The sequence below is a fragment of the Culex pipiens genome, chromosome 3 (assembly GCF_016801865.2).
Source record: "Culex pipiens pallens isolate TS chromosome 3, TS_CPP_V2, whole genome shotgun sequence".
Lineage (NCBI taxonomy): Eukaryota > Metazoa > Arthropoda > Insecta > Diptera > Culicidae > Culex > Culex pipiens.
Window position 1 is genome coordinate 29,751,604 of NC_068939.1, and position 16,893 is coordinate 29,768,496.

Genomic DNA, 16,893 nt, shown 5'->3' on the forward strand with positions numbered 1-16,893 from the left:
AACATCTAAACGAACCCGATGCTTACCAATAACGTACACCTTTTCACCTTCAACCATATGAAGCGCTTCTTCGTTTTCTGCTTCAACCGACTGAATACAGTACATCTCGATTGCCTCTTCTGTAAAAAATAAAACGTTTTTAACACCTAAACTCCCATGCTCGAGGAAAAGGTGGAACTCCAACTTTGAACAGCTATATCTCGGCTCCCTGTGGACGGATTTTCGATATCTAAACAGCAAAAGATGCGGACAGATCTCTAGATAATGTTGCTTTTTTGAAAAGTCAAAAATAGAGGCGTTTACCCTAAGTTATTCCCGAAACCATAGGAGCAACTTTTTTTCAGCCCTCTTTTTACTACATGTTTTACATGCAGTTATAAATATTCAATGATAATCTATGTCAAATCCATGCCAGAATGATAGATAATGCTCATTTATTATACTCAAGACCATTTTCGGTCCAATGTGGCCACTTTGGAACCGGTCCCAGGTACTCCGGTGAAACCCGGATTGCGCTATATTGTGGAGCATTTTCGGGAATATTTTGGTCAAGGCAACATGCATATCACAGTTCATCATTTTCAAAATCAAGCTCATTGGTGATACCCAAGTCCATTTTTGGACCAATCTGGCCACTTTGAAACCGGTCCCGGGGTCTCCGGTAAAATCCAGAATATGGCAAATTACGGGATTATTGGAGGACAATTTTTGACAGGGCAATATGGATGTCAAAGATCATTATTTGCAAAATCAAGCTCATCCATGAACCCCAAAACCACTTTTGGACCAATCTGGCCACTTTGGGACCGGTTCCCGGTACTCCGGTGAAACCCGGAATATGGCAAATTACGGGATTATTTCTGAATAATTCTTGAAATGGCAATATCAATGTCAAAGATTATCATTTGCAAAATCAAGCTCATCCATGATCCTCAAAACCACTTTTGGACCAATCTGGCCACTTTGGGATCGGTTCCCGGTACTCCGGTGAAACCCGGAATAAGGCAAATTACGGGATTATTTCTGAATAATTTTTGACAAGGCAATATGGATGTCAAAGACCATCATTTGCAAAATCAAGCTCATCCATGATCCCCAAAACCTCTTTTGGACCAATCTGGCCACTTTGGGACCGGTTCCCGGTACTCCTGTGAAACCCGGACTATGGCAAATTACGGGATTGTTTCTGAAAAATTGTTGACAAGGCAATATGGATGTAAAAGACCATCATTTGCAAAATCAAGCTCATCCATGAACCCCAAAACCACGTTTGGACCAATCTGGCCACTTTAGGACCGGTTCCCGGTGCTCCGGTGAAACCCGGAATATGGCAAATTACGGGATTATTTCTGAATAATTATTGAAATGACAATATCAATGTCAAAGATTATCATTTGCAAAATCAAGCTCATCCATGATCCTCAAAACCACTTTTGGACCAATCTGGCCACTTTGGGACCGGTTCCCGGTACTCCGGTGAAACCCGGACTATGGCAAATTACGGGATTATTTCTGAATAATTCTTGAAATGGCAATATCAATGTCAAAGATTATCATTTGCAAAATCAAGCTCATCCATGATCCTCAAAACCACTTTTGGACCAATCTGGCCACTTTGGGATCGGTTCCCGGTACTCCGGTGAAACCCGGAATATGGCAAATTATGGGATTATTGGAGGACAATTTTTGACAGGGCAATATGGATGTCAAAGATCATCATTTGCAAAATCAAGCTTATCCATGATCCCCAAGACCGCTTTTGGACTAATCAGGCCACTTTGGGACCGATTCCCGGTACGCCGGTGAAACCCGGAATATGGCAAATTACGGGATTTTTCCGAATTATTATAGACAGGGCAATATGGATGTCAAAGTTCATCATGTTCAAAATTTAGCTCATCCATGATACCCAAACCCTCTTTTGGACCGATTTGGCCACTTTGGGACCGGTTCCCGGTACTCCGGTGAAACCCGGAATAAGGCAAATTACGGGATTATTTCTGAATAATTTTTGACAAGGGAATATGGATGTCAAAGATTATCATTTGCAAAATCAAGCTCATCCATGAAATCCCAAAACCACTTTTGGACCAATCTGGCCACTTTGGGATCGGTTCCTGGTACTCCGGTGAAACCCGGAATAAGACAAATTACGGGATTATTTCTGAATAATTTTTGACAAGGCAATATGGATGCAAAAGACCATAATTTGCAAAATCAAGCTCATCCACGATCCCCAAAACCACTTTTGGACATATCTGGCCACTTTGGGACCGGTTCCTGGTACTCTTGTGAAACAAGTTCATCATATTTCATTTTGACATCCACATTGGCTAGTAATTTGCCATATTCCGGGTTTCACCGGCGTACCGGGAATCGGTCCCAAAGTGGCCTGTTCAGTCCAAAATCGGTCTTGGGGATCATGGATAAGCTTGATTTTGCAAATGATGATCTTTGACATCCATATTGCCCTGTCAAAAATTGTCCTCCAATAATCCCGTAATTTGCCATATTCCGGGTTTCACCGGGTACCGAGAATCGGTCCCAAAGTGGCCAGATTGGTCCAAAAGTGGTTTTGAGGATCATGGATGAGCTTGATTTTGCAAATGATAATCTTTGACATCCATATTGCCTTGTCAAAAATTATTCCGAAATAATCCCGTAATTTGTCTTATTCCGGGTTCCACCGGAGTACCGGGAATCGGTCCCAAAGTGGCCAGATCAGTCCAAAAGAGGGTTTGAGGATCATGGATGAGCTAAATTTTGAACATGATGAACTTTGACATCCATACTGCCCTGTCAATAATAATTCGGAAAAATACCGTAATTTGCCATATTCCGGGTTTCACCGGAGTACCGGGGACCGGTCCAAAAGTGGCCAGATATGTCCAAAAGTGGTTTTGGGATTTCATGGATGAGCTTGATTTTGCAAATGATAATCTTTGACATTGATATTGCCTTGTCAAAAATTATTCAGAAATAATCCCGTAATTTGCCATATTCCGGGTTTCACCGGAGCACCGGGAACCGGTCCTAAAGTGGCCAGATTGGTCCAAACGTGGTTTTGGGGTTCATGGATGAGCTTGATTTTGCAAATGATGGTCTTTTGCATCCATATTGCCTTGTCAAAAATTATTCAGAAATAATCCCGTAATTTGCCTTATTCCGGGTTTCACCGGAGTACCGGGAATCGGTCCCAAAGTGGCCAGATTGGTCCAAAAGTGGTTTTGGGGATCATGGATGAGCTTGATTTTGCAAATGATAATCTTTGACATCCATATTGCCTTGTCAAAAATTATTCCGAAATAATCCCGTAATTTGTCTTATTCCGGGTTCCACCGGAGTACCGGGAATCGGTCCCAAAGTGGCCAGATCAGTCCAAAAGAGGGTTTGAGGATCATGGATGAGCTAAATTTTGAACATGATGAACTTTGACATCCATACTGCCCTGTCAATAATAATTCGGAAAAATACCGTAATTTGCCATATTCCGGGTTTCACCGGAGTACCGGGGACCGGTCCAAAAGTGGCCAGATATGTCCAAAAGTGGTTTTGGGATTTCATGGATGAGCTTGATTTTGCAAATGATAATCTTTGACATTGATATTGCCTTGTCAAAAATTATTCAGAAATAATCCCGTAATTTGCCATATTCCGGGTTTCACCGGAGCACCGGGAACCGGTCCTAAAGTGGCCAGATTGGTCCAAACGTGGTTTTGGGGTTCATGGATGAGCTTGATTTTGCAAATGATGGTCTTTTGCATCCATATTGCCTTGTCAAAAATTATTCAGAAATAATCCCGTAATTTGCCTTATTCCGGGTTTCACCGGAGTACCGGGAACCGATCCCAAAGTGGCCAGATTGGTCCAAAAGTGGTCTTGAGGATCATGGATGAGCTTGATTTTGCAAATGATAATCTTTGACATCCATATTGCCATTTCATGAATTATTCAGAAATAATCCCGTAATTTGCCATATTCTGGGTTTCACCGGAGTACCGAGAATCGGTCACAAAGTGGCCAGATTGGTCCAAAAGTGGTTTTGGGGTTCATGGATGAGCTTGATTTTGCAAATAATGATCTTTGACATCCATATTGCCCTGTCAAAAATTGTCCTCCAATAATCCCGTAATTTGCCATATTCTGGGTTTTACCGGAGACCCCGGGACCGGTTTCAAAGTGGCCAGATTGGTCCAAAAATGGACTTGGGTATCACCAATGAGCTTGATTTTGAAAATGATGAACTGTGATATGCATGTTGCCTTGACCAAAATATTCCCGAAAATGCTCCACAATATAGTGTAATCCGGGTTTCACCGGAGTACCTGGGACCGGTTCCAAAGTGGCCACATTGGACCGAAAATGGTCTTGAGTATAATAAATGAGCATTATCTATCATTCTGGCATGGATTTGACATAGATTATCATTGAATATTTATAACTGCATGTAAAACATGTAGTAAAAAGAGGGCTGAAAAAAAGTTGCTCCTATGGTTTCGGGAATAACTTAGGGTAAACGCCTCTATTTTTGACTTTTCAAAAAAGCAACATTATCTAGAGATCTGTCCGCATCTTTTGCTGTTTAGATATCGAAAATCCGTCCACAGGGAGCCGAGATATAGCTGTTCAAAGTTGGAGTTCCACCTTTTTTCGCTTGCTTGGTAGTCCGCGGGATATTTTTATGGATGGGAGTTTAGGTGTTAATGAATAATATGTTACGTTGTCAAAAATACAACCATTACCTTCTCGAACAATCTTCAGTGAAGCAGTTTCTGTGGGAATTGAAAGATAATTTTCGGATGGAACAAAACGAAAGAAAGATTAGTATACTTCGTACAATAGTGATCGGATTTGCAGTGTACAAAACTCGTTTCTAGTATAGTCTGGAAAGGTGGTGAAATGTTATAATTGATAGTGGATAGTAGAAGAATAGAAAAGTGTTTGTTCAAAATAGAAGGGTCAAACGCAGGCCATATTAGGATAGTGAAAAATCATTCCTGTTTAGAGAAAGAATTAAAAAACTCAGTTTGAGTTAGAGAAGATAAGAAGAACATTAGTAACCGAAGTTCAGACGGAAATAGGTCAGTGGAAAATATTTACACAGGAGGAAGAGATAGACAGAGTGCAGAAGAACTTGAGAAGGATATAGTGAGAATATAGAAAAATAGTAGATCCTCCGATTATTTGCTTAAAAGTAAAGTTGCTATAAAATATTAGATTAGCCTATATTTACAGCAGTGAACGTTATAAGATCCGCAGAATAGTTTTAGGAAAGAAGTAATAGAATAGAGTAGCGATAGAAGTTCACTTCGCTGGGCCTTTGAACCTGTTTGGTTCCGGTTAAAGTGTCCAGGTTTAGGTAGTGTTTAAGCGTATTTTGTAGTTGTGGTCAAGTTTTGTTTTGATTTTTACTGGTGTAAATCATGTTTTTTCTTTCGTTGAAATAGTAAATAGATAGAGTAATCATTTATGTTAATTCTCCAAATCAAACTCTGTAAAAATCTGTTATTGGCAAAGAAGATCAGGCCAAATGGGAAAAATATACTGCAAAGTGATAAAAACCTTCAGAGTATGTAGCCAGAGACTTCTTTTGTTGTTTCAGTGTGAATGATTCTTCTTCGTGTGTGACTTGTGATTTGCGACGCGCCAGGTTGATAGAAATTTCCTCCTCATGATGAACGATGAGACCCTCAAGCTTTTCTCGGCGTTTGCGAAGCTCAAAGACCACATTTTCTGAATCTTCGTCATACCTATCATAATCGTCTTGAACGTCGACCTCACTGTCGCTGTAGATCACTTCGTACACAACCTCATCGTCATCGCCCACTTCCTTGATGATGGTTATGTGCGCTTCGCCCGTTTCTTCTCCGTAACTGTACGGCGCCGGTAGTTTCACCCGACCGGTCATGGAAATCTCCTCCCTGGCATACGAATCCAGCTGGATCTTAAACTCTTGTTCAATGTCCTCAATGTGTTTGGTACGTCTTGGTTGGAAGGTAACGGTTTCTGGTTCGACATCTTTAAACACTGGTCGTGGCTGTCGTACCTTCTTGATCTTCTTGATGCGTACTTCCTCCTCGTCCAGAACTTCCCTACGGAAGGCTGGCTTAGGCCGAGGACGCTGCTTACGAATGACGACGTGCTCTGAAATTTCTTCTTTCGGAGCTTCAACTTCCTGTTCTTTTGTAATAGTTAGCGATGCCTCAACATCCTCCGGCTCAGGTCGGGGTTCAGGTTTCTTTGCAACCTTGAAGGTAGCCTCAGCTTCTTCAGGCTCGGGAGCAACTTCGGGCTTTTTACGAAGCTTCAACTGTTGAGTAACTTCTACTTCCTCCTCTTCCTGAACTACTGGTTTAGGCTTTCGCTTGGAAACAACAACATCCTCGACCGATTCTTTGGGTTTCTTGGTGATGTCGATGTCGATCTTTTCATATTTCTCAAGTTCCGTTTTTGGAATGTCCATTTCCAACAACTTTCTCGTGATTTCATCAACGTCATCTTCTTTCTTTTTCTTGACCACCTTTTTCACTTTCGGCTTTTCAACCTTCTTTGGTTCTACAGGTTTCACCTCTTCCTGAGGCGCCTCGCGAATTATCTCCAGCGATGCTTCCGCTTCGTCGTAAGTGGTTGGCTGTGGTTCAGATTTTAGCCTGACAACTTCTTCGACATCTTCTACATCTTCTGGTTTCGGTGCTACTGGTCGAAGTGTAATTATTTCCTCTACGGCAGTCTCTTCGACCACCTTTGGTTTTTCTTTCCTCAAGGTCACAGTTGCATCCTGTACCGCTTCTTCCGGCTCCGGTTTTTTCTTAGGCTTCAATTTAAACGCGACTTCTGTTTCCTCAATCGTCTCTACTTGAGGCTTAATACTCTTCTTCCTCGGTTTAAGTTGAACTGTTTCCTCGGGTTCTACCGTGGATTCGACTCCCTGTTGCGGTTTCGGTTGATCAACAACACGGACCTTCTCGCGCTTGCGGAAGTCAACATCAACCTTTTCATATTGCTCCAGTTCCGTTTTTTCAATCTCTAGATTCAAAAGTCTTTGAAGTTCTGCGTCATCATCCAGACTTGGCTTCTTCTTTTTGACTACTGTCTTCTTTTTGGGCTTTTCCTTAGGTTTCTCTTCCACGGCAACAGGAGCAGGGGCCGGTTCTGGTTTGATAGACTTCTTGCGAGCCGGGACAACTGGTGTTGGTTCTTCAACAATTGGTTCAATTGGGACAGACTCTACCACCTGTACAATCTCTTCCGACGGAACTTCGATGACAGCGTCCTCGATGATGGGTACTGCTTCTGAAATTTCCTCTTCGATTGGCTGTATTGGTACGACTTCTTCGGGAGCAATAACCTCATCCACTGGTTCTTCAACAAGCGGTTCAAAAGTCGGAATATCTTCTCTCTCAACTGTTATATCTTCCGCTTCCTCAATAACAGGCTCGATCGTAACTGGCTCGGAACGTTCAACTTCAATTTTGATGATTCTTTCAACCGACACCGTTTCTTCTGGTTTTTGTGGAGTAGGTTTAAGAGTGATCTTTTCTTCAACCTCCTGAGGCTCATCTTCGAGTTTTGGTTTCCTTTGGATCTTGAAAGCAACTTCTACCTCTTCTTCGACTGGTTTAACAACCTTTTCTTTTGGTTTTGGTTTCAACACGACTTCTTCAAGAACTTCTTCAATCTCTGGTTTTTGCGGCTTTTGTACAACTTCCACTTCTTCGACGGTTTTAGTTTTCTTGGCAAAGTCAACGTCGATCTTTTCATATTGCTCAAGTTCGGTTTTCTCAATTTCAAGATTCAGCAGTCTCTGTAGTTGTTCATCGTCATCAATTGAGGCCTTCTTAGGTTTCTTGACAACCGTTTTAATGATCTTCTTTTCTTTTGGTTTCTTTTGAGGTTGCTCGGGCTCCAAAGGAATCGGTTTTTCTTCTTCTTTGGGAATGTCCTGTTTAACTTCTACAGGCTTTATTTCAACAACCTTGACCAAATCCACCGTTACTTCAGCTGGGACAGCTTCTTCAGTAGTCGGTTGTTCTGTGAGCTTTTCCTCTGTCACTAGAACTGGTGTCGGTTCAGGCTCAACAATTTCTGCAATTTTGACTTCGGGCTCTGGTTTTGGTTTAGGTTTTTCTTCGACCACTTCTGGCTTGGCTATTTCAACTGGGACGACTTCTGGAGTAGGCTTTTCCTTCGGCTTAGGCTCCAAATCAACCTTCTCATAAACCTCAAGTGGGGTTTTCTCAATTTCTAGGTTGAGTAGCCGCTCAAGAGCGTCATCTTCTTCAGGCTTAGATTTGGGCTTTTTCACCTTCTTGACGACCTTCTTGGTCTTTTCTTCCTTAACCTCGTGTATTTCCGGTTGTTCAACTACAGCTTCTTTCAGTTTGTCAACTTCAAGCTCGGTCGGTTTTTCTGATGGTAGTATCTGAGTTGGGAGCTCGTCAGTGATCTCTTCCACCGGTTTCGGGACAACCGATTCGGTTGGTTGTTCAACTGGAAGCGGTTTCGTTATTTTTACCTTCTCTTCCGGCAACGGTTCCTCAACTTTGGGAGTCTCCGGAATTACATCGATTGGCTTTACTGTTTCGGGCTTTACTGGAACCTGTTCAGAAACTTCTTCCACTGGAGCTGGTACTTCAGGTTCTTTTGGAACCTTCTTTTTCTTCTTTTTGATTGTAATATCCGCTTCAGGCTCGTCTGGATATTCTTTGGGTGCTGGCAAAGCCATTTCTCTATCAGCATCACGCTCAGTTGGTTCCTTTTCTGGCGATGGTTTCTTGAATGGTTTGAGTTTGATTTCTTCTGGTTCCTCTTCAGGCTTCTTGCCTACTGGAATACGGAACTTAACCTCTGGTTCTGGTTCAGGCTCCGGAAGCTTTCCTTTACCTAGCACAATTTTGTGTTCAGGCTCTTCTGGTACTTCGGGTGCTTTCGGCTCCTTGGGTACCTTTGGTTTCTTTGGTTCCTTCGTAGGCTTTTCTTTAGGCTCGGGAGCCGGTTTTTCGTATGGCTCGAGTTCCGTTTCAACGTCAGGAATGTCGGTAGGAGTGAAGGTTGGTTTTTCTACATGCCTTTGTTTCTTGACCTCATCGACTTCAACCGGCTTGTCTTCCTTCTTCTTTTTGGGCTTTTCCTCGACCTGTTCTTCTTCTTTGGGTTTTGTTGGAATTTTCTTCAGTTTAACTTGCTCGATTTCTTCCTCATCCTTCTTAAGCTTTCCCTTACCTAGGACAAGAGTTCTCTCGTCTGTTTCGTCCTCTGGTTTTTCCTTCACCTGTCGTTGATATTTCGGTTTCTCTTCTTCCTTCTCTTCAATTTCGGTGGGCTCTTTTTCGAATTTCTCGATGTCAAGAGTTTCGAGTTTGGTCTTTTCTTTCTTAATAATCTTAACCTTCTTGATTTTCTTAACCTCACGTTCGTCTTCCTCTTCTTCGGTTCTAGTGAGCTCGCCCACGCCACGCTTGATGTCTAGTTCGACGACTTGAGGCTTCTGTGCCTCTGGTGGATACTGAACCTGTTCAATTCTACTCTTCAGTAATACCTTCGGGACAGTGACCTCTTCGATTTCTTTCTTCTCTGGCAACACGGTTTTACGCAATTTTACTGTTTGTGGTTCTGGTGTGTCTGTGATTTCAAGTTTGATTGGTTTTTGTTCTTTTCGTTCTATCTTGATAGGTTCTAGATGCTCTAGCTCACCCTTTTGCGGCTTCACTTTCGGCTTGGCGTCAATGTCAACCTTTTCGTACATCTCCAGCTCGGTTTTCTCAACTTCCAAGTTAAGCAATCGTTGTAGCTCTTCGTCATCATCGAGGGACTTTTTGGTCTTTTTCACCTTGGTCACCTTTTTGACCTTTTTCGGTTCCGGAGCGACCTGCACCTCCGCTACCGGCGTTACCTTAACTTGCTCGGTTGGTGCTGCAAGCGATTCCTCAACTGGAGCCACTTGTACTTTGTCCAAAGACAAAGACGGTGCTGCTTCAGTTTCTTCTGCTGTCGCTTCAAACAATCCTTCGGCAGGTGCTGCGGTAACCGTTGGCTTTTGACTTATCTGAGGTTTCTCGGTGGCCTGGTCCAAAATGTCGACTGGTGCTACCTGGACCTCATCCAGAGATAGTGATGCAACAGTGTCAGCTTCCTCGGCTGGAAGATCTAGAAGTTCTTCAACTGGGGCAGCTTCCAACAGAGGTTTGCTTTGAATGTACGGCTTCTCGGTGGCCTGGTCCAAAATGTCGACTGGCGCTACCTGGACCTCATCCAGAGACAGCGATGCAACAGTGTCAGCTTCCTCGGCGGGAAGATCGAGAAGTTCTTCAACCGGAGCAGCTTCCAACAGTGGTTTGCTTTGAATGTTGGGCTTCTCGGTGGCCTGGTCAGCAACGTCAACAGCTGTCGGCACAATCTCATCCAGTGAAAGAGATGGCACATTATCGGTTTCTTCTACCTGTTGCTCGAAAGTTTCCTCTCGGGCAGCTGCCGTCAATGTTGGCTTGTCAAGGATCGAAAGCTTGCCAGTGATTTCGTCGGGAACTTCGATGGCTTCGATTTCCACCCTGTCGAGCGGTAGATCCGGAGCGACAGATGTTTCCTCTACGAGTTGTTCAAACAACTCTTCCTTAGGGGCGGCCTCCAGCGTCGGCTTCTGTTGGACAACAGATTGTTCGGCGGCAGCCTCTGCAATCTCAACCGGGGCAACCTCCTCAGCTGCAGGTGCTTCCGTTACGAGTTCTTTCGTCTCAAATACGTCCTCTTTGATTTCGATTGTGTCGGCGCCTGTATTGAGAGAAAATAAGTGTTAATCCACTTCATAGTTAAGTTTTTTTTCATGCAATTTCCTATACAAAAGATAACATTAGTTATATACATTTTATTTGACCGATATTTAATTTGATTTTTTTTGTTTTTCAATTGTGACTTGTAATACTTACTAATTCTCAGTTGTGCTTCGGTAGTGGATGTGTGTAATGTGTCTGGTGTTTGTGTTTCAATCGGCATGATTTCTAGGGTTTCTGATGTATCTGTTGGTGTTTCTAGTGATATAGTTTCATGTTGTTTGACTTCTTTCTGTTTTGTTTTCTTTGGTTTTTTGATTTGAACTGTATCGACTTGTTGTGGTTCGGCTTGGGGCTTTTGCGAAGGTTCAAAGTCAAACTTTTCATATTTTTCGAGTTCCGTTTTTGTGATCTCTTGTTCGAGCAACTTTTGGACAATCTCGTCGATGTCGTCTTTTTTGCTGGGAACTTTTACTTTCTTAACGCGTATTTTGGGTTGTTGTGGTAGATCTCTTTCAAAGGTCGGTTCTTCAGGAGATATTTCGCTTACAGTAACTGTAGTTTCAGGAGCCTGGTCACCGGTCTGAACAGTTACTACTTCGATGATTTCTTCCTTATTTTTTTGTTTCTTTTTTATAACCTTCTTGGTAATGATTTGTTGATTTCCATCAACAGTTGTTAGTTGTTTCTCTTCTATTGGTAACTGTTCAACAATCACTTCTGCAGGTAGTTGCACTTCCGTTGGAATTTCTTGAATGGATTGCCAAATGTCTTCAGGTTCCTGTTGAGGTGATACTGTTTGAATATTCTCTAGAGGAGCTGTTGTTACTACTGATTCCAGTTTTTCAGGTTCTTCAACTGTTGGCTCAGCGACTCGCTCATCTTCTGATTTTTGCTTGGGAGTTTTCTTCTTGATAATCTTTTTCTTCTTGATTTCAAGCGTTATACCCTCTACTTCCGGTTCGTCTGGTTTTTCAGCAAAAGTAGGAAGGCCCATCTCACGATCCGCTTCATTTTCAGTGTCGGTCGGCTCCCTTGTTGGCTTAGAAATTGGTTTCAGTTTTATTTGTTCTGGCTCATCTTCAGGTTTCTTAGATGAGGGTATTCTGAACTTCACATCATCTTCGGGAACTTCATCAGGAGTTTTACCTTTACCCATAACGAGGGGTCGCTCGAGCTTTTCGGGCTCTTCCGGCTCTTTGGGCTTCTTTTGACGTTTCTTTTTCTTAGGCGTTTCCTCTTCCGGTTCCACCGGTTCTGGGGACGGTCTTTGGTACTCTTCGATCTCAACTGTTACATCCGGTATATCAGTTGGTTCGAACGTTGGTTTTTCTATATGCCTCTGCTTTGCTTCAACATCAACCGTTTCTGGTTTTTGTTTTGGCTTCTTCACAGCGTCTGTATCTTCCGAGGTTTCTTCTTTCTGCTTCCTGGGAGTTTTCTTCAGTTTAACAGTTTCTTCTTCCGCCTCGTCAATTTTAACCTTTCCTTTTCCTAACTTGATCGTTTTTTCTTCATGAACTTCCTCGACCTTATCCTTTGGTTTGCGTTGGTATGTGCCCTTTTCCTCAGGAATGTCCTGCACTTGAGGTTTATCGGCATCGAATTCTGGCATTTCTAGTTTTTCTAATTCCAGCTCAGTGTGTTTTGAAGTTTTAATTTTCTTAATCTTCTTCAATTTATTTTTTTCTTCTTCTTCATCAGCTCTTGCCAGCTCACCAACTCCCTTCTTTGTTACCAGCTCTGTGATTTCCGGGTGTCTAATCTCAGGAGGAAATTCTATTCTGATGATACGGCTTCTCAGGAGAACTTTTGGAACTACAGTTTCTTCAATTTCCTTCTTTTCTGGGCGTTTTGTTTTCCTAAGTTTTACTGTTTGCGGTGCTTCTATCGGTTCAGTAATTTGCAGTTTAGTTGGTTTCTGGTCTCGACGCTCAATTTTGATCGGCTCTAATTTTGGTTTTTGCTTTTCTGGTTTTGGTTTAGCTTCTAGTTCAACCTTTTCATAAGTTTCTAACTCAGTTTTCTCTATTTCAAGATTAAGTAAACGCTCCAGTTCCTCATCTTCGTCTTTTTGTTCTGACTTTTTGACCTTTTTCTTGATCTTCTTTTGAGTTTTCTTCAATTCAACTGCCTCTTCTGCTTGTATTTTCTCCTTTTCCTGTTTAATAGATTTCTCTTGGAAGGTTAGGTGTTCTTCTTGGTATTCCTCAATAATTGCTTCTTGCTTTTGAGGTTCAGTAATGGTTATTTCTGTTACAGTTTCATCGAAACTCGGTACATCTACAGCTGCTGGCTCCTCTAGAGTCTTTTCGGGTTCATCAAATGTAACTGATTCTTCAGAAATAATATCTTGCGTTTCTGTTTCTGTTGACTGAGCTTGTTCGTCAGCTGGTTTCCTTTTAGTAACCTTTTTCTTACTTATCACTTTTTTGGTTTCGGTATCAGAAGGAAGTAGTTTAGCGATATCCTCTACAACGGATGGTATTACCGGCCTCTCTTCCTCGACTTCCTCCGTCGGACCAAGTTTTTCAATCTCAACTAGACTCGGAGTTTCCAATTTATTTTCGCTGGGCTCTAGCATTTCCTTCTTTTCGGCAGGTTTTTTCACCTTTTTAATCTTTGATGTAGCAATTGTAACTTCTGATACTTCTGCTGTTTCAGAGAGCGGTTGCTGAATAGTTTCCTCTTTAACATGTTTCGGTTTTTTCTTGAACTCGACATCAACTCTTTCATATTGTTCTAACTCTGTTTTCTTCACCTCCAGATTTAGCAATCTTTCGATTATGTCATCTGCTGTATCTGAAGTCTTTATTATTTTAACCTTTTTCTTTTTAGATTTTGGTTTTTCCACTGACTTACTGACAAGTGCTGGGCTGAGTTGATCAACTTCGCGAATATCTGGAATTTCTGGTTCCACTTCTTGTTCTGAAATCGTGACCGTTGTCTCGGGTTCTTTGCCATCTTCCTGTATGGTTGTAACCTCTACTGTTTCGACCTTATCGCCAATTTTCTTCTTGAGTGTTCGTTTCTTTGTCACCTGCTTTTTCGGTTTTCCTTGCTCGGTTATAATTTCCGTCACCTTTACTTCTTCCGGTAATTGCTCGATAATAGCGGCTTCCTGCGGTTCCTGGGGTTCGCTGAAGAATATTTCGCTCTCCTCCAAAGGTATATCTTGCTCAGTAACAGTTACAGTAGTTGTTGGTGCTGCTTCACCAGTTTGTACTGTTATAACCTCAGTTGTTTCTTCTTTTCTGCCAATCTTTTTCTTGATCACTTTTCGCTTAACTGTCTGTTTAGTTTCAGTTCCTTCTTCGGTTTGCTGAATTACCACAGTTTCTGGGAATTCTTCAACGGATGTTTCCTCGATGGCTTTTCGACGTGGCTTAAATTCGACATCGATTTTTTCGTACTGTTCCAACTCTGTTTTCTTTACCTCTAGATTCAATAATCTTTCGATAATATCATCAGTATCATCCGTGCTTTTCTTTACAGTTTTAATTTTCTTTTTCCTCAGTTTTGGTGTATCTGATGAAGTCTCTTTAGATAGAACAGGCTCATATATTTCTTCAGTAACAGTAATCGTCGTCTCAGCTGGTTTGTCATCTTCTTGCAGCGTAACGACTTGTATCTCTTCAACCTCATCACCGACCTTTTTCTTGATTACTTTAGTTTTCTTTGTTTGCTTTTTCGGTTTTCCTGCTTCGGTAATTATATCTATAACCTCAACCGTTTCCGGCATTTCTTCGAAAACTACCTGGATTGGTTCCGTTGGGAGAGGTTCAATTTCCGACTCTAGTTCTTGCACTGGTTCGGCAATTTGTTCGACTGGTTTCTTTCCCTTCTTCTTAGTTTTGATTGATTTGGCTACAACGTCATGCAGTTCTGATGTCTGCTCAATAGTTGCTTCTTTTGGATACACAGGTTCGAATTCCTCAGGCTGCATAGCTTCCGTGACAGTGACAGTAGTTTGTGGAGTTTCATCCTCTTCCTGCACTGTAACGGTTTCAATGGTTTGCTCTTGATCGCCAACCTTTTTCTTGATAACTTGTTTTTTTGTAACAACCTTTTTTGGTTTCTCGATTGCAGTTATAATTTTAATTGTATGTTCTGCTGGCAGATCTTCGACAATTGCTTGCTGCACTTGCATTGCATCTACAGTGAATTCTTCTGCAATTTTCGAAGGTCTTCTGAACTCCATTTCTACTCTTTCATATTTTTCAAGCTCTGTCTTCTTCACTTCCAAATTCAACAGTTTTTCGATAATGTCATCTGTATCTTCTCCTGTTTTCTTCACGGTTTTGATTTTCTTCTTTTTGGGTTTTGATTTTGAAACCTCATCATTGCTTATCTGTTCAATCGGCACAGTTTCTTCAGACAATGTAACCGTAGTCTCTGTTGGTTTGTCGTCTTGTTGAATGGTAACAACCTGAACCTCCTCTACTTTATCACCTGTACGTTTTTTGATGATCCTTGTTTTTGTGACCTGCTTTTTAGGTTTTCCCTCGATGCTTACAGTTTCAACAACCTCCACCTTCTCCGGTAGCTCTTCGATGAAAATTTGCTCTGGTTGCTCTGGCTGCACCGGTATCAACAGCAGCTCGTCAGCTTCCTCATCCACAATGGTGGTTGTTTCAGGCGTCTTCTTTTGAGATTTTTTCTTTGACACTTTCCGTCTAATAACTTCCCCAGTCCTTGTAATTGTCTCCTGGATGTCGACATGTTCTGGCGCATCTTCTACGACTGAAGCTTCTTCTGACTCAAACTGGTTGGGTTCAAATTGCTCTGCGAACTCTTCCGTGATTGTTTCAACAGTTTGCGGTTCTTCACGTTCTCTATGAGTCGTAACCGTTTCTCTTATTTCAGTTTTTCCGCCGATTTTTTTCTTAACGACCTTCTTTCTTACAATGATTTCCCCTTCTGTTGTTTGCACTGTGGTAATTTCCTCTGGATGTTCTTCTATGGTTATTTTTTCAGTTGTTTTTGGTCTTTTGGTCAACTCAAAGTCCATGCGTTCGTATTGTTCCAACTGTGTTTTCTCTACCTCCAAATTAAGAAGCCTTTCAATGATATCATCTGTATCATCTGTGACTTTCGTCTTTGTAATCTTCTTCTTTTTGAGTTTCGGTTTGTCCTCAGAACTTGCTTCCTGCTGTGGTCTTTCCTGTTCCGTTACAGTGATTGTTGTTTCAGGAGCTTTGTCCTCTTCCTGAACCGTAACTACCTCTACCAGTTCTTCTCTGTTGGCGGATTTCTTCTTTATAACACGTTTTTTGGTGACCGTTTTTCTACCCTCATCATTTTCTGTAACTACAATATGTTCTGGAAGTTCCACAATAGTTGGGATAGATTCCATAATATTGTCTTGCGGAATATCCCATTCATGTGCAACCTCGGCAGTAGTCAAATCAGTTACCAACGGCTCGATAAATCCATCATCAAAGGTTGTAGCTTCGCTAATATCTACCCTAGTGTCGACCTTTTTCTTTTTAACAACCCTGCGTTTTATTTTCTCAACTTTGGTTTGAACATCATCTGCGGTGGTGTCATCTTCTTGAAGCGACTCGACTTGCTCTATTGGAGTCTCTTCGATTTGTTCTTGAATGAGTGTGTGTGTTTGTTTCTTCGTGGATTTTTTATGTTTTGTATCAGGTTCGTGGCTTATCGTGGCTGTTTCTTCGGGTTCTGTCTGTATACTGTAGGGTGTTGAAGAGTCTGTACGAATATTGAGAACATTCAGTGAGATGATTGGTTGTACATGTTTCAAATTCAACAGAAGTAATACAAATTGAAACAGAAAACAAATAAATATCAAGATATATGTCGTCCTACCTGGTTCCATGTATGACTCATCGACCTCCTCTATACATATTCCGGATAGTGGCTGTGGAATCAATGTGATTTCCTCGTCACTTAATGTTTCTTCCACAACCATACCCTTTGTTTTAACAACCTTTTTATTTTTTGACTTGATGTATGTTTGTTTGTTGTCTGTGCATGTTTCGAATGTAGTGACGAATATGGGACTTGTATGTTCTTGTGTGTCAGCATCTACAACGAAATTGTTTGAGGTGTTACATGTAATTGAAATATTCAATGTGTTAAATGTTACAAAGCGTCTTATCTT

The 16,893-nt window shown here is 41.7% G+C and overlaps 1 protein-coding gene across 1 annotated transcript in view; it reads right to left on the reverse strand.

Annotated features, from left to right (window-relative positions):
- The window catches only part of LOC120425815 (titin-like), a 36,038-nt gene that overhangs the window by 7,077 nt on the left and 12,068 nt on the right, over nucleotides 1–16,893 (reverse strand). Inside the window, 5 exon segments of the mRNA XM_052709369.1 lie at nucleotides 27–119; nucleotides 4,743–4,772; nucleotides 5,563–10,767; nucleotides 10,923–16,481; nucleotides 16,599–16,817. Coding sequence (XP_052565329.1) covers nucleotides 27–119; nucleotides 4,743–4,772; nucleotides 5,563–10,767; nucleotides 10,923–16,481; nucleotides 16,599–16,817 — 11,106 coding nt within the window.